The sequence below is a fragment of the Panthera leo genome, chromosome A3 (genome assembly GCF_018350215.1).
Source record: "Panthera leo isolate Ple1 chromosome A3, P.leo_Ple1_pat1.1, whole genome shotgun sequence".
NCBI classification, from domain to species: Eukaryota; Metazoa; Chordata; class Mammalia; order Carnivora; family Felidae; genus Panthera; species Panthera leo.
Window position 1 is genome coordinate 24,067,182 of NC_056681.1, and position 22,918 is coordinate 24,090,099.

The 22,918-nt window shown below is 45.5% G+C and overlaps 1 protein-coding gene across 4 annotated transcripts in view; it reads left to right on the forward strand.

The window, feature by feature from the left end:
• Positions 1 to 22,918, forward strand: part of LOC122215626 (transient receptor potential cation channel subfamily C member 4 associated protein) — a 69,278-nt gene that overhangs the window by 44,422 nt on the left and 1,938 nt on the right. For 3 of the 4 annotated variants that reach the window (XR_006200480.1, XM_042931142.1, XM_042931143.1), the window contains exons 9-17: positions 8,730 to 8,896; positions 13,544 to 13,675; positions 15,347 to 15,405; positions 17,674 to 17,775; positions 18,904 to 18,987; positions 20,044 to 20,134; positions 21,173 to 21,313; positions 21,892 to 22,000; positions 22,611 to 22,723. Coding sequence is in view for 3 of the 4 variants with exons in the window: in XM_042931142.1 (XP_042787076.1) it covers positions 8,730 to 8,896; positions 13,544 to 13,675; positions 15,347 to 15,405; positions 17,674 to 17,775; positions 18,904 to 18,987; positions 20,044 to 20,134; positions 21,173 to 21,313; positions 21,892 to 22,000; positions 22,611 to 22,723 (998 nt within the window). In the remaining variant the exon portion in view is untranslated. The remainder of the gene's footprint in view (positions 1 to 8,729; positions 8,897 to 13,543; positions 13,676 to 15,346; positions 15,406 to 17,673; positions 17,776 to 18,903; positions 18,988 to 20,043; positions 20,135 to 21,172; positions 21,314 to 21,891; positions 22,001 to 22,610; positions 22,724 to 22,918) is intronic. The other variant, XM_042931144.1, reaches the window with a different exon arrangement.

The following is a 22,918-nucleotide window of genomic DNA, read 5'->3' on the forward strand; positions in this document are numbered from 1 at the left end:
GGTGGTAAGCAAATAAAAGGAGGATGTTAGCTCTTAAGTGAGAACAAGAAGCTGAACCATAGAGGCTCCTGGGTAGCTCAGTCTGTTAAGTGTCCGACTCATTGATTTTGTCTCAGGACTTGATCTCAGGGTTCGTTTGTGCTTGGGATTCTCTCTCTCTCTCTCTCTCTCTCTCTCTCTCTCTCTCTCTCTTTCTCTCTCTCTCTCTCTCTCTCTCTCTGCCCCTCTCTCACTTGAGGGCGCACCCCCCCGCCCTTCTCTCTCTCAAAAATAAACATTAAAAAAAAAAGTTAAACCATAGGCTGGGTAGTTTACCAGTAAGAACCAGGAAAACAGCTAAGCAGAGCTCTTCTGAGGTCAAAACCAACCTCAGTCTCAGAAACTACCTTGGCCCAGTTTTAATTGGATTAGATTTTGGAGCACTTTATTACGCCCCAAGGCATTGTCAAAAACAGTAGAGCATTCAGCCAGCAATTAGTGGAGTCTGACAGCTGGGTTTCATACCAGATGAGGCAGCAATCGTCATCCAGGGAGACTGTAAACACCCCCACAACTTCACTCCTCTGAAGCAAAACACCAAGGACCTCGCTAGTCTGTGGAGAAATAGACTTTGCTGAAATAGTCTAGGGAGGTCACTGAACAAATGAACAAGAAAATAACAAGCCCCAAAAGGGAAGAAGGGGAATCAGTATCCACAGTTGCTGTATTATTTACCTAAAATGTCAGTTTAATAAAATGTATGAGATATGCAGAGCAAGTATGGCCCATATACAGGAGAGAGCAGGCAACAGAAATTGCCTGTGAGAGAGCCCAGATATTGGATTTAATGGAGACCTGTCATAAGGAGGTCAAAGAGCTAAAGGATGCTGTGCCTAAAGAAGTAGAAGGAACTAAAGAAGCTATGACGACAGTATGTCATCAAATAGAGAGTATCCGTAAAGAGGAGATAGAAAAAGGAGCCAAACGGAAGTTCTGCGGTTTAAAATTATAAATAACTGGAAGGAAGAATTCACTGAAAGGAGCAAGAAGAATATTCAAAGAAATAGTGGCTGAAAACTTCACAAATTTGAAAAGCATTAATATATACATCTGAAAGGCTCAAAGAACTGCAAGTAGCATAAATTCAAAGAGATTCACACCCACACGCATCATAATAGAAATGCTAAAAGACAAAGAAAATCTTGAAAGTTGAAAGACAAAAACAAACCCTCATGTTCAAGAATATTTCTTTAAGATTGATAGCTGACTTCTCAGAAATAATAGAGGTCATAAGGCAGTGGGATGATCTAAGGGCTGAAAGGAAAAAAGCAGCAAAACTTTCTTTCAGAAACAGAGGTGAAATAAAGACCTTGCTAGATGAACAAATACTTAGAGAATTCATTACTAAAAGATCTGCCTTATGAGAAATACCAAAGGAAGTTCTTCAGCCGGAAAGCAGGTGACCTCAGGCAGTAATGTGAATCTATGCAAAACAACAAAGAGCAGTAGTAAAGGTAATTAGAGAATCATAAGACAGTATAAATGCATATTTCTTCTCCTTTTCTTAATTAATTTAAAAACAGTTGTGTAAATAAAACCATATGTTTATATTGTTGAATCTGTAACATACAGAAGTGTGATATATTTGACAGTAACAGCACAAAGAAACTTTGTGGGAACTTGGATGGGACCAAAGTTGTATTGCAGTGAGGAAATTATACCAGATAGTAACTTGAATCAACAGGAATCAATGAAGACAACCAAAATGGTAAATAAGAGGGTCAGTATAACAAACTCTATTAATATTTACTTGCTCTCCTTTCTTTCCTCAGCTTCTTTAATGGACATGAAATTATATAAACTAATAACTACAACAGTGTATTGTGTAACAGTATGTGCAGTGTGTTGTACAATATATTGTTGGTTAGTGTACATAGATGTAGTATGCAGAAAACTAATAGCACAAAAAGAGGAGGGGGAATAGAGCTATATAGGAGCTCTGGAATTAGTATAAATCTGAAAAGATTCTGTCAGGTTAAGATGTATATGGCAAACCCGATAGCAACTGCAAAGAAAGTAACTTTAAAAATAGAGAAAATCATTAAAGGAATTATGATGTTATACCAGAAAGTGTTCACTTACTACAAAAGAAAGTATTATACGAGAAATAAAGGAATTCAAAAACACATAAGCTGTGTAGAAAACAAAAAGTAAAAAGGCAGAAGTAATCCCAACTGTGTCATTAATAACCTTAAATATGAATAGATTAAAACAATTTATCCAAAAAATAAATTGTCATAGTGGAGTTTTTAGAAAAGATCCAATTGTATGCAGCCTACAGGAGGCATACTTTCTATTCAAAGGTAGAAATAGGTTAAAAGTAAAGGATAGAAAAAGATGCATACTTCAAAGAGCAACTATAAGAAAGCTGGAGGGGCTATAGTAGAAGAGACTTGAAAACAAAAAATGTTATCAGAGATAAAAGAAAAAAAAGGACATTTTATAATAATAAGAGGGTGAATCTATTAAGAAGATAGAACAGTTATAAACATATCTAACAACAGAGCCAAAAAAAATAATAAATGAAACAAAAACTAACAGATTTGAAGAGAGAAATAAGCAGCAGTAATAGTTGGAGACTTGAATACCCCACTTTCAATAATGGAGAAAACAACTAGAAGATCAAGAAGGAAATAGAAGACTTGAACAACACTCTAAACCAACTAGACTTGGGGCGGCTGGGTGGCTCAGCTGGTTGAATGACTCTTTATCTCAGGGTTATGAGTTCAAGCCCCATGTTGGGCTCCACACTGAGCATGGTGCCTACTTAAAAAACAAACAGGGTACGTGGGTGGCTCAGTTGGTTAAACATCCAACTTCAGCTCAGGTCATGATCTCGTGGTTTGTGAGTTTGAGCCCTGCATCAGGCTCTGTGCTGACAGCTCAGACAGAGCCTGCAGCTTGCTTTGGATTCTATGTCTCCCTCTCTCTCTGCCCCTCCCCTGCTCGTGCACTTCCTTGCTCTCTCAAAAATAATAAACGTTAAAAAAAATTTTTTTTAAACAAACTAAACTTACTAGATATATATAGAACACCACCAAACTACTGCAGGATATACGTTCTTCTCACATGCACATGGAACATTCTCCAGGATAGACCATATGCTAGGTTACCTAAAAAGCCTCAGTAAAGTTGAAAGGATTAAGATTGTACAAACCATGTATTTCAGTCACAGAGAAGTAGTATTAGAAATCAGATATTAGAAACATGGAAATTATGTGATAATAATTCTAAATAACCAATGGTTCAGAGACAGAATCACAAAGAAAATTAAAAGATATTTTGAGGGACACCCGAGTAGCTCAGTCAGTTAAGCATCCGACTTCAGCTCAGGTAACAATCTCACAGTTCGTGGGTTTGAGCCCCGTGTTGGGCTCTGTGCTGACAGCTCAGAACCTGGAGCCTGCTTCAAATTCTGTGTTTCTCTCTCTGTCTCTCTCTCTCTCTCTCTGCCACTTCCCTGCTCGCTCTCGCTCTCTCTCAAAAATAAATAAACATTAAAAAAAAATTCAAAGATATTTTGAGACGAATGAAAATGACACAACATACTGGCCTTAAGGAATGCAGCTAAAGCATGCTAAGGGAGAAATGTGTAGCTATAAATCCCTACATTAAAAAAAAACAAAAAAACACAAAAACTCAAAAAATTCCCCAATCGGTAACCTAATTTTTCTCCTTAAGTCATTGAAAAAGGAAGAGGCAAGCTATATTCTCAAAGCAACCAGATGGAAAGAAAGAAAAGGATTGGAATAGAAATTAATGAAATAGAGAATTGAAAAATAATAGAGAAAATCTACAAAACCAGAAGTTGGTTTTTTGAAAAGGTTAACAAAATTAACAAACCTTTAGCTTCACTGATCAAGGGGGAAAAAAAAAGACAATATTCAAACTTCTAAAACCAGGAATGAAAGAGGGTACGTGACAACATGTACAAAGATAAAAATGACTCTAAGGAAATACTGTACACAACTGTATGCCAACAGATTAGACAGCCTAGATGACATGGACAGATGATAAGAAAGACAAAAACTCCTGTAGCTGACTCGAGCAATAGAAAATCTGAACAGACCTATGAAAGTAAAGAGATCGAATTAATAACAGAAAAACTACCCCCTCTCCCCCCGCAAAGAAGCCCTGGCCTCTTAAATAAGAAGCCATTTAAATAAGAATTAACACCAGTATGTCACAGACTTCCACAAAATAGAGGAGGAAGAAACACTTCCCAACATATGAGTCCTAATTAACCTGATACCCAAACCAGAGACACTACAAGGAAATTACAGACCAATATCTCTCATGAATATAAATGTAAAAGTCCTCAAGAAAATACTAGCAAACCAAATTTAGCAACATACAAGAATTATACACCTGGCCAAGTAAGTATATATGTGACTAGGTAGGATTAATGCATAGTTGATTCAGTATATGAAAATCAATTGATGTATACACCGTATCAGTAGAAGAAAGAACAAAAACTTACACGATCATTTCAGTAGATGCAGAAAAGCATCAGACAAAATCCAACACCCCTTCATGATAAAAACACTCAAACTGGGAAGAGGAAGGAGCAGTCCCAACCAATTAAAGGGCATCTTAAACCCCCAGCCAGCATACTTCATGCCCACAGACTGAAAGCTGCTCCCCCACTAAGATCAGGCACAGGCACAAGACAAGGACCCCTGCCTTTGCTGCTTCGACTCAACATTGCTTTGGGGGTTCTAGGTGGAAAGAGAAATAGAAGGCATTCAGATTAGGAGGAAGTTAAGCTGTCTCTCTTCACAGATTTTATATATAGAAAAACCAAGGAATCCAGTAAAAACAAAAACCCACTAAACTAATAAGTGGGAACAGTGTTTCAGATTATAAGGTTTGTATAGAAATACAGTAGCGATGACCAAACCAAAATTAAGAAATTTCATTTACAAGAGCATCAAGAAGAGTGCAATACTTAGGGATAAACTTAACAAAGAAATGCAAAACTCCTACTCTGAAAATTATAAAACATTTTTATTATTATGAAAGAGGACCTAAATATAAAGCTATCTCGTGTTCATGGACCGGAAGACTCAGTATGATTAAGGTAGCAGTACTCCACGTGTCGAGCTCTGTGTCTGTCAAAATCTCAACTGGCTTCATTGCAGAAATGGATTAGCTACAAACCATGTATCTAATGAGGGACTTGAATCTAGAATTTGTAAAGAACTCATACAGGTCAGTGATAAAAAGACAACACATTTTGAAATGTGGGCTGAGGATTTGAATACCCATTTCTCCAAAGCAGAGATACAGATAGCCAATAAATACATGAAAAGATGCTCAACATCATTACCATCAGGGAAATGCAAATCCAAACCACAATTAGATACTACTTCATACCTGTTAGGATGTTTATCATCAAAAAGACATGATAGCAAGTGTTGGCAAGGATGTGGAGAAATCAGAAATCAGAACCCTCATTCTCTGTTGGGGACTATGTAAAATGGTGCAGTCGCTTTGGAAAACAGTCTGGCACTTTTCACAGTTCCTCAAAAGGCTAAACAGGGTTACCATATGACCCAGAAATTCTAGTCCTACTTATATATCCAGGGGAAATGAAAACATGTTTACGTAAAAACTTATACAGGGGCGCCTGGGTGGCGCAGTCGGTTAAGCGACCGACTTCAGCCAGGTCACGATCTCACGATCTCGCGGTCTGTGAGTTCGAGCCCCGCGTCAGGCTCTGGGCTGATGGCTCGGAGCCTGGAGCCTGTTTCCGATTCTGTGTCTCCCTCTCTCTCTGCCCCTCCCCCGTTCATGCTCTGTCTCTCTCTGTCCCAAAAATAAATAAAAAAAAAAAAAAAAAAAAAAAAAAAAAAACCTTATACGTGAATATTTACAGCTGCAGATTTATAATAGCCAAAATATGGAAATAACCCAAATGTCCATCAGCTGATAAGTGGATAACAGAATGTGATATATTCATATAGCAGAATATTATTCGGCAGTGTAAAAGATGAAATACTGATACATGCTACAACCTGAATGAATCTTGAAAACATTGTGCAGAGTAGAAGAAGCCAGGCACAAAAGGTCACATATTTTATGATTCCATTTATATGAAGGCAATTCCTTTGAAACAAAGTACTTTAGTGGATACCTAGAGATGAGGGGTTTGGTGGCAAATGAGAATAAGACTTCTTTTTGGGATGATGAAAATGTTCTAAAATCAGTTATGATGGCTGCACAACTGTGAATATGTTAAAAACCACTGGATTATACACTTCAAGTGGGTGAATTGTATGCTGAATTATAGCTCAAAGCTGTTTTAGGAAAAAAAAAGAGTATGCCCCAGAGTGCAGTGTAGACCTATGGAGGGTGGTGACCCCTTGAATCAGTTTTATGCAGCTGAAGAGATTGGAGGGAAGCAGAAACCTCTCAAACTAGTTTGCCCATCCTTATCCTTGGGAATTAATCTTGTTGCTGAGCTCTGGCCATTGGTTTAAGAACTGCCTTTCTTGAAAATACTTACCCCAGAGACTTTCTTGTCAAGCCCGTGAAAACCAGGCACCAAAGATCGGCAGTGCCCGGGGAAGCATCTGAGCTGCCTGTGTTTCTCTTTCTCCACAGACGTTTATTACTGAGGAGGGCTTGTTTGCCATTCGCTGTGCCTGTCCTTCCCTTAAGCATCCTGTCCCGCAGTGGCTCTCAAGCCCCCTCAGCACAGAGCCAGACATGGGGCTCGAACTCACAAACCACGAGATCATGACCTAAACTGAAGTTGGGACACTTAACCAGTTGAGCCACCCAGGCACCCCAATAAATAAACATTTTTAAAAATTTAATTGAAAAAAAAAACCTTGCAGATTAAAAAGAAAAAAAACTAGTAGCAAGCAAGCATTAGCAGAAAAACTCATTTTCTTTTTATTTAACATATACTTACATGTTACTTATTCATGTGCCAGGCATTGTTTTCAGCACTTTGAATATATTAAATCCTTTGATTTTTGCAATGTTGGTAAGAGATAGGTACTGTTGCTGTTACCCCAGTTTTATAGGTGAGGATGGCTACTGAAGCATAGTGACATCTACCAGCTTACCCAAGGCCACCCAACTGGTGAACAGTAGTAGAGCTGGGTCAGATGTGACAGGCTAGCTCGGGGGCTGTGCTCTTAACATCTGTGCCATGCTGCCTTTCAGTCTTGCTTCACTCAACAACCCGTCATCTCCCAGGGCTGTGATTTTATATTAGTGACATGACATGGCTGTAAAAACATAGTTCCATGCCAGTAGGGCAGAATAACTTGGGTTCTTATACATTGGTATCACCTTGTAGAAGTCACCAGACTTTTGCATGCACCTTACCCAAATATTACTTGATAACCACTGTTCTATCCCATATAGTTTTTCTGGCCCTTTGCAAAAGGTCTCTAGGGCAGCAGTTCCAGTGGGAGCTTGGAAGGACCTTAGCAGTTACTCATTCATCTTTTCACGTTAAACATGAGAAAAGTTGAGGGGAAGTAATCCCTAAGGTCTCTTGACCCTGACCAGTACTCTTTTAAAATAACAGGGACCTAAGAGGAAGGCTCCCCAAGAACCAGGTGCTGGGCCTTTCTTGTGTTCTCATTGACTCCAAATAGCCACCCAGCCGTCCACAGTAGCATTGCTGTTACTTCCCTTCTATGAGGCAGTCTGAGGCCTAGTGTGGAGGTAACTTGACCAGTGTTACACGGCCAGCAAGTTATAATCCCAGAGCCCTCAGCCTTCAGCACTTTGTTCTAGCACCTTCCCATGAGTATTCTTCATTGTAACCTGCATGATTCATTGAGACGTTCTTGTTAACTGGGTAGTAGAATATATGTGATGGTTTACCTGCAGCCCAAAATATGATAGCTGGCATATACCATGTCCCAGAAATATTACTTAGCTGCTGCCATTGTTACTAACAATGAAACTGGGTAAAATGGAAGTCTGCTAGTAGACACTGTGTTCATCTGTATCATTAACAGCAGTTGTGGTGCCCAGTCTGCCTTGGAAAGCTGAACCTTAGAAAACTTTAGATGGTTCTTTGCAAAACAGGAGAAAAGAAATCTCGGAAAAGAATCCCTCTCAGTCTTTCGGCAGTGCTTCCTTGTAGAATCTAGGTAGAGGTACCAAATACTTAGAGTCATTTGTGACCTGAAAAGAGTTTGGCACAATTCGTTGCTAGCTCACTGGGCACTTGGGTGGGGGATATTTTCTGATGATGACGGGAGAAAAGAATATCAGGAAGAGATGGATCTTGTTGTTGCATTGGCTGTGTCAGAGCATTTTCACTGTGTTAAAGTCAGTGAGATAGAATGCAACTGCAGAGTCGATTTGGTTTTTTATTGAGTATAATTGATATACAACATATTATTTTCAGGTGTACACCATGATGATTTGATACTCGTACATAGTGCAGAATAATCGCTACAGTAAGTCTAGCTCACATCTGTCACCATACATACAGAATTTCTTTTCTTATGATATGCAGAGTCAGTTTTTCTATTTTTAAGCTTGCCTGGCCCCTGTGGGCACAGAGGGGGTTTTGTGGCTTTCAAAGTCTCTGTCATGGGCTCAGGGGCCAGTCTGATGGCTCTATTACCTCAAGTCTGTCCAGAGCTGGTTTGAGGAGCAGAAACATGTTTCCTTACAAGCAGTGTTTCAACCCTCTCTCCTGGTGGCTGTCTCAGCCTCCATTGTGTTCCCTCCTCCAGGGGCTTCTGAGGAGAATGGCCTGCCTCACACTTCCACCAGGACCCAGCTGCCTCAGTCAATGAAGATCATGCATGAGATCATGTACAAACTGGAAGTACTCTATGTTCTCTGCGTGCTTCTGATGGGGCGTCAGCGAAACCAGGTGGGCCCCCCCCCCCACACGTCTCAGAACATGTCCCGGGCACTTGTGGGGCATCGAGTACTCCATTAGGCTGTCACTCCAGCCCAGCAAAGTGTAGGGGTTGTTCTCCTCTCTGTTTACATATCAGGAAGCCAGTCTCATTCCAGAGTCCATAGTCTTTCTACCATACCTTGCTGTGGTAGCATTTCTGGGCAGAGCATTGGTGCCCAGGGCATAGCTGGTTGCTTGGCCATGTTACCTGACCTTGTTAATATGAAGAAGAAAGGGTTTTTGTGACAGGACGACTGCCCTGTAGATGCACTAGAAGAGTTGCCAGTCCGATGGGGGCTCAGGGTGGGGGGCCAGAGTTGGGAGCTGTATCAGTTACAGAAACTAGGCAGCTATTGGGGCTCCGCATGTGCTGGGGTTGAAGGAGCAAGGGCCTATAACCTACAGGGGGAGAAAGAGAACTCTGGAAGTAGCATTCCTCTTTGGGATAGATGAGAACTAGTCCTCTCCTGCTGACTAATCATTGCCCTGTGGATGAAAAAAAGGTGGGCAGTTGGCGGGGGGCACTCAACAGTCCTTAAGCTCCTTTTTGAGTCAAGACCCTGGACCGTCATAGCAGCTCCGTGCGAGATAGGTGAAGTTATCCCCATCTTACGAGTGAGGAGCAGTTTTGGATAGCGTAGCCAGGGAGAAGACTCACTGCAAAGATGACATCCAGCATAGCAGTGTCATGAAGAAAGTGAGAGGGCCATGCACGCTGATCCATGAGGCAGCCTACCAGGTAGAGGGAGCGAGTCCTGAGGTGGGAACATGCCCAGTGGGTTGGTAGAATAGTAGGGAAGCAGGGGCATGGACTGGAATGAGCAGTGAGGGGAGGGATGAGGATCCCATGTGGGTTTCACAGGCCATTTTAAGGACGTGGGTGTTTACTCTGAGTGACTGGGAAGCCACCCCTCTGGCAGCCTTGTGAAAGAGATGATAGAAGCCAGGACTAAGCATATTGGTGGAGGGGAGTGGCAAGAAGTGCTTACAGTCTGGATATATTCTGAAGGTAGAACAGGTAGAATTTGCTGATAGTTTGGATGTGGGCATGAGAGAGGGATTAAGGGTGACTTCTTTGACAACTTCTAAGGTTTTTGGCCCAAGCAGGTGGGAGGATGGATTGGCCATTTATTGAGATGGTTAAGACTGTGGGTTAGGAGTTAGGGGAGAGGAGCGGAGGCGTAGAGAGAAGGGCAGGGAATTCAGTTTGAACAAGTTAGGTTTGAGGTGTCTCTCAGAATCGGCACCTGGATTACCTGCACCTGGAGTTAGGGCAGAGGTCAGGCCCGGGGCTAGAACCATGGAGGTTGTCAGCATGCAGTTGGTATTTAAAACCAGGACCCTGGATGAAGCCCCACCCTGACCTCCACGGCATTGAAGCTCCTTACTCCAATATGGAATACATTTGTTACGAAATTATTATGTCTCTGTGCCCTACATGTGTTCAGTGCTTTTATCTTTTTTCACGGTTATTCACATTTGAATTTTGGGGTATTTGGTAAGTTATAAAAAAAAGTGGTGACCACCTCTCCCCTCACTTGATACTTGAGGAAACCAGGGTACAAAAAGGGCTGTGCTCTCAGGTTCCAGGCATCAGTAGAGCCATCTACTTTCTGTCCCTCATGACCGTTCCCTGCTCCCTGAGCAGCCTTCCTGTTCCCAAGTCTTTATGAATCAGTCATTGGTTTCTCTGGTTAACCTGTATGATTACTGCTGCTGCTGCCTTGGAAGGACCACAGGCTGGCCTCAGGATGCTGCCCACCTGAGAACCAGTGTTCTGCTGGCATGTCCTCAGGAGCACGGTCAGCATTGACTGCGTTCTGCCATATGCCGGCGCTGTGGGGACATGGATCCACAGGCCTCATCGAGGCTGGGACAGCAAGGAAAAGGGATTCCCCGGCCAGGCCTCCCAGAAGGTTCCTCCTTAGAGTGGCCTTTTTGTTGTACATTCTGACCAAGTTCTGTGACCAGTCTTGGTTAAATTGAAGTCACTCTCCCCAGATGTCCTAAGTTCCATTTCTCCAGTGCTCATGTAAACAATCAATACAGCACTTCCTGTAAAGTCAGGCCCTGCATTTGGGCCACATTACCTCACTGAATCCTTTCAGCATCTTCACTAGCTCTCATTTTCCATCAGGGGACTCAGGTTCAAAGAACATTGTCCAGAGTCACAGCTTTGTCCAGTTTTGGCCTCCTGAGATAAATGCACACCCGGGCACCTGGGTGGCTCAGTCGGTTAAGCATCTGACTTTGCCTCACGTCATGATCTCACTCTTTGTGGGGTTGAGCCCCGTGTTGGGCTCTATGCTGACGACTCGGAGCCCGGAGCCTACTTTGGATTCTGTCTCCCTCTCTGCCCCTCCCGCGCTCTGTCTCTCTCTCAAAAATAAACGTTTTTTAAAAAATTTAAATAAGTAAATGCACACCTGTGGTAGGCCTGAACGACAGGCTTTAGGATCAGAACCCTTGAGTTAGGCCGACATTTCCACCACTGCCTTGGCCATCTGTCCTGCTAAACTTCCCCTTCCCCTTGTAGAATGGGAATCAGTAAGCACTGATCCTGCGCTTAGGACTTTACATACATTTTCTAGCTTTGTCCTTATAAGAGCCCTGAGAAGAAGTAGTAATAACTTTGTTTTAGGTAAATATATATATATATATACACATATTTTTTGATAGGTAAATAATTCACATAGTTCTTTATTAAAATGTGTAAATAAGCGGGGCACCTGGGTGGCTCATTAAGCGTCTGACTTCGGCTCAGGTCATGAACTCGTGGTTTGTGAGTTCAAGCCCTGCATCAGGCTCTGTGCTGACAGCTTGGAGCCTGCTTCAGATTCTATGTCTCCTTCTCTCTCTGCCCCTTCCCTGCTCATGCTCTCTCTGTCTCTCAAAAGTAAATAAATGTTAAAAAAAAAAAAAAAAGTGTAAACAAGCATGAATGAAGCCTTTCTCTCCTCTGATCCTGGATATTCTGGTTCTTCCATGAAGCATCTAATTTTACCAGTTATTCATGTATCCTTCTAGAGACATTTTATGCTTATAAAAGCAAATATATTCCTCTCATTTTTTTTTTAACACAGTGATTAATATAGCATGTACATATTTGCTTTTTTGATATTGTATCTTGGTAAATGTTTAATTCACTATGTGTGAAAGACCTCAATCTTTTTTCTGGTACCTTATACCCCACTGAATGGATATGCCAAGGTTTACACAACTAATACCCACTGACGGGAAGTATAGATTCTATCTATTTTTTTGGTATTGCAAATAGTGCTGCTGTTCTTTAGTGAGTAACTTTATACATATGTCATTTAGTATATGGATCTGAGAATAAATTCCTGAAAGTAGAATTGCTGGTCAAAGGGAATATGCATTTGTAGATTTTAGAGATCTCCCCGAAATGACCTTCTTCTGCAGGCAGTTCGGCAAATGCCCTCTCACCACTAGTGAGTGAGCGTGCCTGAGGCCCAGCTCTCCAGCACAGTATTATTAAGCTTTGTTCTCTGCTAACCTGAGAAAGCGAAAAATTCATTGTGATTTGAATTTCTTTTAGCATTATAAGTGAGGCTGAATACTTTCATATCTTGAAGAATGTCTTGTATTTTCCTGTCTGTAACCTTTGCCCATTTTTTCTGTAAGGTTGGTCTTTTTGTTTAAGAGATTTGTAGGATTCCTTACAGAGGAAACTAGCTTTTTGCCTATGATGTGAGATTGCCACTATGTTCTCCATTTTCCTATTTGACTTCACGACTTTGCTTATTGTGAATTTTGCCACAGAGAATTTTTAAAGGTTTATATGATTGAATTGAACGGTCTTCTCTTTTGGCTTCTAGGTATACTTAATATTTTAGAAAATCTTTCTCGTATGGTCGTTTACAAAAATCTTTGCAGGGGCACCTGGGTGGCTCAGTCAGTTGAGCGTCCGACTTCGGCTCAGGTCATGATCTCGCAGTTTGTGCGTTCGAGCCCCGCGTCGGGCTCTGTGCTGACCGCTCAGAGCCTGGAGCCTGCTTCGGATTCTGTGTCTCCTCCTCTCTCTGCCCCTCCCATGCTCATGCTCTGTCTCACTCTGTCTCTCAATAATAAATAAACGTTTAAAAAAAATTAAAAAAAAAATCTTTGCATAGGTTTTTCTAGGATACTTAGGGTTTACATCTTTTAAATATGTTTATCTTGTCTCTAGTTGAAATCTATTCCTACTCTGAAGCATGAGGGGTATTTATACTTTAATGATATGAGTAGGAAACAAACTAAGAACAAACAAATTAAGAAATTTGATTAAGGTTATTAAGTTCGTATGTGTTGGAGCTGCTTGTCAAACCCAGGACTCCCTGAATCCAAAACTTGTGTTCTTAAAAGAGGACCCACCATACAGTGTGACTCCAGGAGTATTGTGGGAATCTGTGAGTAGAGTGCAAAAGTGTGTCTGTGCATAGTGGGAGTGTGGAGAGGGGTGGCTAAGTGAGGTATTTCCTTTAAACCTCCACAGTCCCTACTGACTGTTGCTTTCTTCATCCTCAAAGATTGTTTAGAACGTGCCGAGCAGGAGATTTTGATGGATCTTCACAGCACGTTTGTTGTAATGCTTTTTTGCCTTCCTACCCCATCCAGGTTCACAGAATGATCGCAGAGTTCAAGCTGATCCCCGGGCTCAATAATTTGTTCGACAAGCTGATTTGGAGGAAGCACTCAGCATCTGCCCTTGTCCTCCATGGTCACAACCAGAACTGTGACTGTAGCCCGGTGAGCTGGGGAACGTGGCAACATATGGGCTTTATTTGCCAGGAGTACTTGTTTCCAGGACTGCTGTTGACCCTTTGAAATCTCATTTTTTGAAAGAGTAGAAATAAAGTCCTAGTCTATATGATCCCTTAAGTGGAAGCTGCCTTGAGAAAGGGTCTGACCCCACCCCTCCACCTGTGCAGAAGTCCCTTCTGAGGCCCTCTGTCAGCTTCCTCGTGCACACCTCTAGGACAGGGCGCTCCCTTTCCTCCAGAAAGCCTCTCTGTTACCTAGTGGCAGGCTTCCCCTTGTTCTGTATGCAGCCCCACACTGTTGCACATCTACTGGTGGTAGGTTTTGCCCTCTGAGAGCATGCACCACAATGGTCTGTGGCCAGAAAGGGCTTTAGGGTGCTTTCTTTTTTAAAGGAGTCAGAGGCTCACCTCTACCTGGTCTCTCTTATGGTGCACTGGAGAGAGCACTGAACTGGGAGTCAGGAGGCCTCTATGCCGCTCAGTTTGCTGGGAGAGCTTGAACGAGTCGCTGAATCTCTGAGCCTGTTTTTTGCAGGAGGAAGGTCACACTCCCTTTGCCCACTGTCCTTGTGGGCCACGTGGAGGCTTGATCACCAGCATCAGGAGGACAGTGCTCTGGGACTTTGAAGTGCCACACACGGCCATCAGTGCCATAGGCTCTCCCTGGTCTCTGTGCCATGTTCTGGGGACTTCCCACAGTGCCTGACCTTCCAGCTTACTGTTCTTCTCTGGCCTTGTCCAATTTGCCTCTCAGCCCATCATCCGAATTTTTAATTTCAAGTTGAATGTATTCTGCATTTTGAGACATCTGGTTCTTTGTCAAAAACTACTTGGTCTTTATTTTGTTAATGTTCATTACTTGTAACATACTTTTTTTACGGTCTTGGATTGCTCATGGGATGCTAATACTTGCATTTGAATCTTCATATTCCCCTCAGGGTGGAATGTGACCTCGTGTTCTGGAATGTAGCCTTGCCTCTGGAAGTATTTCTTCAGAACACTTGCTTTTGTCTGCCAGGTTCTTTATGAGTAAGTGCCACAGGGCAAGTTTTCATGTTGAGTGCCAGATTTCTCTTCGGGGGGCTCCCCTTCACCACCAGTAGCACCCGGGCAGAAACAGGCATCTTTGCCAGCTCCCTGGGCTGATAAGTGGGGTTTTTCTCACCCTTGTTTCACCAAGTGTACATGCTTACCAGGCTTTACATGGGCACGGGGTTCTGTCTAGTCCCTGAAGGGCATTAAACCCAAGCCCTGGCATGAGTAAATGTCATTCCCACTTCTCCATCCCACCCAGAGCTGCTGACCATCTGCTCTTGTGCTCACTGCTCTGAACGCAGTCCTTTCTTCATTTCTGATTCCTATGGATTTTCCTTTCTTATGAAGTTAGCCTCACGTTTAAAAAGAATTTTAGTTATTTTTTATTCAACATGTAGGTGGAAGCGGGGGATAGCAGGAAGGGTCCGCAGCAGCTTAATCTCTTATTGGCCAGTTGTGGAAGTCAGCGAAGAGTTTCTGACTATAGAAAAGTCCTCATTGTGTGTGAGGACAGAGGCTCAGAGAAGCAAAGCGACACATCCAGGCTCTCACCAGAATGTTTTATTTTCATTGGGAACGTTGTGGTGATGGTTTTAACGTCAAGGATGCATATGTGTTTTAGGACATCACCTTGAAGATACAGTTCTTGAGGCTTCTCCAGAGTTTCAGCGACCACCACGAGTAAGTACAAGCTGTCCTTGGAAGGCCAGTTGTTGCAAGGGCTTCTCCCCTGTCTCAGACCTCAGCTCCGGAGGACCTGGCAGCTGTGAGGGCAGCTGTCACATGGTTACCACGTGTGGCTGCACTTTGACAATACTGTAATAAGAGCTGCCATTCATGCGGCCCTTCCTTTGTGCCAGGCCCTGTGCCAATCTTCCCCTGAGCCCTCACTGCCACCTCAGGAAGGGAGTACAGAGTTGCTGGCTCCTTGTTACCCTTGGAGTCAATACATCCCTCAACTGTCTGTCCCTCCGAACCAGGAATGGACAGCTTGGCCCTTCACAGGGACCTCAGGTGGGCAAAGTGGGCTGAGTATTTGCTTATTGAACAGGTGGAATATTCTTCACCTGCACAAGGAGATGTACCCTCTCCCATTTTTTTGAAGCCGTATTCTGCCCTCTCATTTTTCATTTTTCTACCTTCAGTGGAGAATTCACAAGAGAGTGATTCTCTGCTCTAAGGAAAACAGTGCCGGGGGAGGGATGAATAGCAGCTGACCCCTTGACCTTGGCACTGGGGAGACATTATGGCGAGGGTAAGGGGTGGGATGGAAGGACTTTCGTGAGCTGGAACACACAGGCAGTTACTGCTTAGCTCTTGCCTACTGCTGGTATACAGGAAACTGGGCCCGCTGTTACATAGCTTCTGAGTTTTTTTCCCCCAAGGGAAGCTAGAAATTAAGATTTATGTGGAAGGTCCTGGTTTTAAACATTGACTTAAATTCTTTTGAAACATTGTGTAAGCTACCAGAAAGTGCCTGAGGACAAATGTGGCCAAGGGCCTCCACTTGGCTACTTTTGTCTGGATCATGTTGATCATCCTCTTTCAGAGGCTCTTTGTCTGAAGGACTTAAGCTCCAGAAAGTATGTGAACACTCTAAAAAATGGCACCAGTATGTTCTGAATGTGTACTTTTTTTCTGAGGAAGTGGGTCCCTAACTTTCATCAGACTCTTATTAAATCTGAGCACTTGTATGTGTTAGGCACTGTTAGGCTCTGGGGAGACAGCGATGAGTGAAATTAGCCGTGACCCCTGGTCTCGTGAAGGGTACGATCCTGGAAGGGAGGAGGGACATTAATCAGAGTCACACCACCCGGTGCACAGTGACGGATGGAGGTGGTATTCAGAGGGAGGGAGCATGCTTCTGTAAGAGAACATTTGATAGGGGCCCTGAACTGGCCAGAGGGTAGTCGGGAGCTCTTCCCTGCAGAAGCAACTTGTCAGCTGAAACCTGAAGGGTCGGTAGTGGTAAATTGGGTGAAAAGGAAGAGTGAGGGTCTGTTCCAGAAGTAATGGTGTGTGCAGAATCTCCTGCAGGGTGGAGCACCGTGTGTTCAAGAAGGCCAGTGTGGTGAACGATGTAAAGAAGAGGGGCTTGGCCCATAGGCTGTGAAAGTGGTTGGTGGCTCAGCCACAGGACCTTGTCAGTCAAATTCTTGGGCTTAGATTTTATATAGTCTAAAGCTTGTGAAATTGTGGGGGTGTTTTTGACAGTAGAGTAACCTGGTCAGAGTCCCATTTTCTAAAGATCTCCCTGGGTGCTGTGTGTTGAATCAGTTCCTGGGGGAGACCATTTAGGAAGCTGCTTCTGTCCACGTGGCTTGGGTGATGCCAGGCCTAAAGATGAAGGGCGCAGGAGGGAGTGTCTCAGCTGCCTCAGGCCCCTGTGGGAATGCCAGAATAGAGCCAGGTTTGAGAAGCAAAATGCTGAGTTTGATTTGGACATCACCAAGTTGGATGTGCCTTTGAGAAAGCAAAAGGAAATGTTCAGTGGTGGGGCGCCTGGGTAGCTCAGTCCGACTTCAGCTCAGGTCATGATCTTGAGGTTTGTGAGTTCGAGCCCCATATCAGGCTCTCCGCTGATATGCAGAGCCTGCCTGGGATCCTCTTTCTCCCTCTCTCTCTACCCATCCCCCACTTGTGTGCAGGCATGCTTGTTCGCACTCTCTCTCTTTCTCAAAGAGACATTAAAAAAAAAAAAAATGTTCAGTGGCAAACAAAAGGCCTGGAAATGCTGAGGGAATGGGCCTTGTTAGTGACTGTGGCAGGCAAAGGGGCAGGGGCGGGAGCCAGGGAGACTCCCTTCGCCTGTGCCCTTCTGCCACCTCAGGAGCAAGTGATGGCAGGGGAGGGCACCTGGAAGATTCTCTGGCTCTCACCACAGGAACTGGGCAAGAAGGGAACTAGCCTGGTGCCTGTCCTTTACCCCTTCCAATCCATTTGTTGCAGGAACAAGTACCTGCTGCTCAATAACCAGGAGCTGAACGAACTCAGTGCCATCTCTCTCAAGGCCAACATCCCTGAGGTGGAAGCCGTCCTCAACACTGACAGGTGGGTGGCATGCAGCTCTGGCCCACAGCCTGCCCTGGCTGCCTGCGTGCCCCCGGGTTCACAGATGAGTGCCCACAGGTCTGGTACTTATCCTTTCTCTTTCACATGTAGCTCCGATGTCCTGAGGGCTCCTGGGTGTCATGCACTGTCCTCATGTCCCCTGCATTACCTCACTGGGGCCACACAGCAGCCATGGGAGGGAGGTGCCATCATCATCTCCACTTTACAGAGTGGGGAGCAGGGGTTTGGAGAGGTCATCTGCCAAAAGTCACATGTGTTCTGCCCACTCCTTTGTCACTCACCTTTGCTGACATGCTTCTTGCCCTGTGATAAGTCCCATTAGCTGGATTATGCTCGTGCCACCTTCTGACCAGCAGGGAGGTCACAGGTTCCTGAGGGTCAGGGCAGGGAGGACTATAGCCAGCAACAGAAGTCATAATTCCCAGGCTCTATTTTTTTTTTTTTTTTAAAGCAAGAGAAATCTGTTCAAATAAAATCGTGCATAGTCCATAATGTCTGGAGGGGATAAAAGTAGAGCTGTTCTATTTGAAGAGGGAGTTTAAGGGCTCAGAATCCCTGCCTGCTTGGCCATCTGTTCCCCATGATGCAGCCCAAGTCATTTCCTCATCAAACATCTTGCTTCCTAGACCAGCAAGCTGAGGCCCAGAGGCACAGGGACTTGTCCAAAGCCAGCGGAGCTGAACGTGGGGGCCAGGGTACTCCCTCTCTCACCCTGTTGGCACAGACTTTGCCCCATCTGGTAGACTCTGTCCTGGCATTTCAAACTCGCTTTGGTGTAAACAGCCCTCCAGCGGTTCTGAGCACTGACTCTGGGTTTTTCTGGCCTCTGATCACTTGCCAGTGAGTCTGGGAAGGGAAAGCTGGCCTGAGATGTGGTGTGGGTACACTTGGCTCTTCAGTTCTAAGACTGCAGGAGTCCATGGAGTCCTCTGGACACAGATGGAACTGGGGGGCATTCTGCAGGTTTGGAAATGTCCCAGGTTTTTTCACCCACCTAAACCAGCAGGGAGATCCAACCCCAGGGCCCCAAGATAGCAGCCCCTTGGCCAAGTGGAACTTGGCCCTGTCAGCCTCACGTCTGCCACTGATGTACCTGTTTTGTTTCAGGAGTTTGGTGTGTGATGGGAAGAGGGGCTTATTAACTCGTCTGCTGCAGGTCATGAAGAAGGAGCCAGCCGAATCATCATTCAGGTAGGTCTGGGGACAGGCACCTGCCACTCCTGAAGGGTCCAGGAGCCAAGCATTTCTCTCGAGTGGTTAGAAATACCTCATGTGACTACCAGCTTCTGCTGTGGATATCCGACTAGTCTGGGGGGGAGGGGGTCTGACTCCACAGGTGTGCATGAGCTTCTGCTGCATCCCAGCAGTATATTTTAGGGACTAACCAAGCATTCACCAAGCACCTACTCTGTGCTGGCGCTGGACAGATGGTAGGAAATAACTGCAGCCCCTGCCCGTGGAGTTCCCTGGGTTGTGGGAAACAGGCGTGTAAAGAAACCTGTTGGAGTGCAGTGTGGAAAGAAATAGAGCCAGGACCTGCCCCAGGGGCTTGGGAACAAAGGAAAGTTCCTTATCCAGCTGGGGGCTGAGGGGGGGTGGGTGTGGACAGGGAGGGCTCCCCAGAGCTCCTCTGGCTCACCTAAGATGAGTTGTGAAGGCTGTGGACAGAAGTAGCGGGTAAGGGAGGCATTGGTCAGGGCTGGGTGTGATCTACCAATAGGTTCGTGCCCACATGTGCCCCCTGTCAACTCAGCCTGCCTTGTCCAGTCTTCCCCTCATTGATCCCAGCTCTACCCCCCACCCTCAGGGCCACTTCTTCTCTACGACAGCCCATCAGAAGTGAGCTCAGTGGCCCATCTGTACAGATCTGTCAGGTTCCCTCATGCACTCTCAGCACCACTTTCCATTGTCCTTCTATTCTTCTGAAGGGGCAAAGCTAGAGTGTATTTTCATATGTGACTTACTGTAGCCAGCCCTCTAATCCTGGATCCATCTTCTTTGAGACACAGCTTCTTCCAGACAGAACCAAATAGACGACAGTTCCCCACTGAGCTGTCAGCTCCATGAGGATAAGGACTATTGCTATGTCCCCAGTGCCTAGTATGAGGCCTGACGCCTAGTAGATGTTCAGTGAATGTCGAATAAAGCAAGACAGCAAACATCTCCCAGCCCCCTTGGTGAATGGAATATGGGCCAGAAGAGGGCAGCCTTAGCCACCTGGGCCAGGGGTCAACATTTGGGTCGCAGGTTTTGGCAAGCCCGGGCTGTGGAGAGTTTCCTCCGAGGGACCACCTCCTATGCAGACCAGATGTTCCTGCTGAAGCGAGGCCTTCTGGAGGTAATAGCCTGGAGGAGCCAGGGTGTTGGGTGTCCCGTTCTCCCCCTAGCCCCATGCATTGCTCTCCTTCGTGAGACTTAGACAGCTGGTCAGGAGCAGACCAAATCTCTATTTTGAAATGCCAGTGCAGTTGTCCTGGGACTTCCCCTGAGTTTCCAAGTGTGGGTTCCTTAGGTGCTTAACAGATGATTGAGGGATCTGGGGGGTGGCCATGGAAGAGTGTAAGAGTCTGTAGTTACCCAGCAAGGCCTTTTGACCCTGAGGATATTTTGCTGTTGACCAAAAGTCAATTCTCCTTTATTGTAAAGTGGTCTGCAGAAAAAGCAAAATTTACAAGAGGCAGGGAACAAAGTGGCCAGAGATATCATTGGTTTAAAAAAAAAAAAGGATACAAACAAGAAACTGACCCATGAATTGTTGTAAAATCCATAAGGAATTGATCTAAATCAGCATAACTTCAGGAAAATGCAAATGAAAAATGGAAACAGTTTAACTGTTGTAGAAAACTATTGTAAGAGTTAAACTGGCTTTTGTTCCTGATGAAAATTCATCGATTTTGGTATAAACTTTCTTATTCATAAATATAAAGACAAACCATGGGGTCAAAATGTGTCCTATGCCCTTAAATCCTGTGCTTCATTTACTTGAATGGCCTCAGTGCTCAGGCAGTGGCCATTGTTACTTCTGGAGACGGCTCCCCTCGCCTGCCGGCTGGAGAGCCCTGGGCAAGCAAGAGGTCATGACTGCACACCTCAACCCACCCCCAGCCTCCTGGTGGTGTGTGTAATGCCTGGCCCTGCCCTTGGAGTGCCCAGCATCCTCAGATGAGAATCTAGACAGGGAAATGAGTTCCATCAACTGACGTGGATGCTTAACTCAAAGCAAATGTCATGTGGTCTGAGCTATGTGCCAGGCCCTGGTGGGAGGCAGACAGTGGGCAGCTTGGTTGAGCACAGCCTGGGGGCGGCAGCCACATCTGCTTCTCGGCCCCAGGGCTCAGCCACCTTCCTGCCTTCATCCTGTCCTCTCCCACCCCAGCACATCCTGTACTGCATCGTGGACAGCGAGTGCAAATCGAGGGATGTGCTCCAGAGTTACTTTGACCTTCTGGGGGAATTGATGAAGTTCAATGTTGATGCATTCAAGAGATTTAATAAATATATCAACACTGATGCAAAGGTAAGACTAACCCGGGCTCCATGGGGTTTGCTGCATCATTCAGAAGTTATCTTGGAGCCCCGGTCCTTCCCAGTCTTTGGGTGCTGGTTTGAAATTGGAGAATACTGGGGAGTCAGTGGGCCGGCTTCAGCGAATGGCCATTCACCTCTGCACTGTGCTGGTTCTGTGCTGGACCCTGGGTATACAGGGGTGACCGTCTCAGCTACTTGTGGGCAGGGGTGAGGGTGGGAGCAGGTGGGCTGTGAAAATGGCTCTGATGCAGGTGGGTGACACAATGAGCCCCAGAAGGGCAGGATCGGGCCCAGTGTGTGAGCCTCACGGGGTGTGTTTGATAGAAACCCAGTGCAAACTAGTTGAAGTGAACATGAGGGGAGTCCAGCGCCCATCATCAGTGTAGAAAACACTGGGCTTGCCGTCAGCCCTGGCTCGAGCTCCTGTTGGGGGGCTGGCCACCCGGCTCGTCTGGGCCTCAGTCTTATGAGACACAGCTGGGCCTGGATGGATGGGGGCCCTGTGCGGCCAGTGGCCACCTTCAGTGGGAGTTACCACCACCCGCCTGAGCTGGGCCTCTGCTGCAGTTCCAGGTGTTCCTGAAGCAGATCAACAGCTCTCTGGTGGACTCCAACATGCTGGTGCGCTGCGTCACGCTGTCGCTGGACCGGTTCGAAAATCAGGTGGACATGAAAGGTAAGGAAAAGCCACGGTGCCAGGGTGAATCGGCCCAGTGTGGCCACAGTGGTGTCAGACACCCAGCATCTAGCAAGGAGACAAAACGGCCAGAAGTAGCTGCGCCAAATGCCCACGTGGCTGGGGTCCAGGTTATGGCTCTCTGGGAGATTTTCTTGGCGCTTTGACTTTTCTCTATCGTCCGTGCTTCCTTTAATGAACATGTAGATTTTAATAAAAGTAAAGAAACTGTCGTGCAAATGGAATGCAGAAAACTGAACACCCTTCCTCTCTTGCCTGGAATCGCCTGGGAATAGAGGGATCGAGACGGTGAAGCCTGAGGGAGGGAGGCCTCAGAGAGGAGGACCCCGCAAGGGACTGAGGGAAAGGTGGTGGTAAACTCCTGGGGGGGGTGTAATGAGAATGCAGACTCAGCCTGGGTGGCAGCACAGCTGGACATTTGTTCCTGCTGCATCCAGCCTTTCCTGTGTTGCTTTCATGGCAGGGGCTCCCATCTCCAAAGTCAGGACCCCAGTGGGGCCTGGCTACAAGCCTGAGGGGCAGGTCCCTGGGCCTGAGCCACAGACCAACTTCCGAGCCTGCTCTCATACCTCTGCCCCTCTGTCCCCAGTTGCTGAGGTCCTGTCCGAGTGCCGCCTGCTTGCCTACATATCCCAGGTGCCCACACAGATGTCCTTCCTCTTCCGCCTCATCAACATCATCCACGTGCAGACACTGACCCAGGTGAGAGGTCCTGCAGATATGCAGGAGGGGAAGGGAGATTGGAAATAGTTTCCCTCATCCCAGAGCCCAGGGGTTGATCTGTCCCATCTTTGCCCTAGACATGTGTCTTGATCCGTCTGTTGGTTCCTAGGAAACCCCGCCAGCTATTCTGAGGACTTTTTCCAATGAGGGACCGGTGTGCCATTTTACAGATGG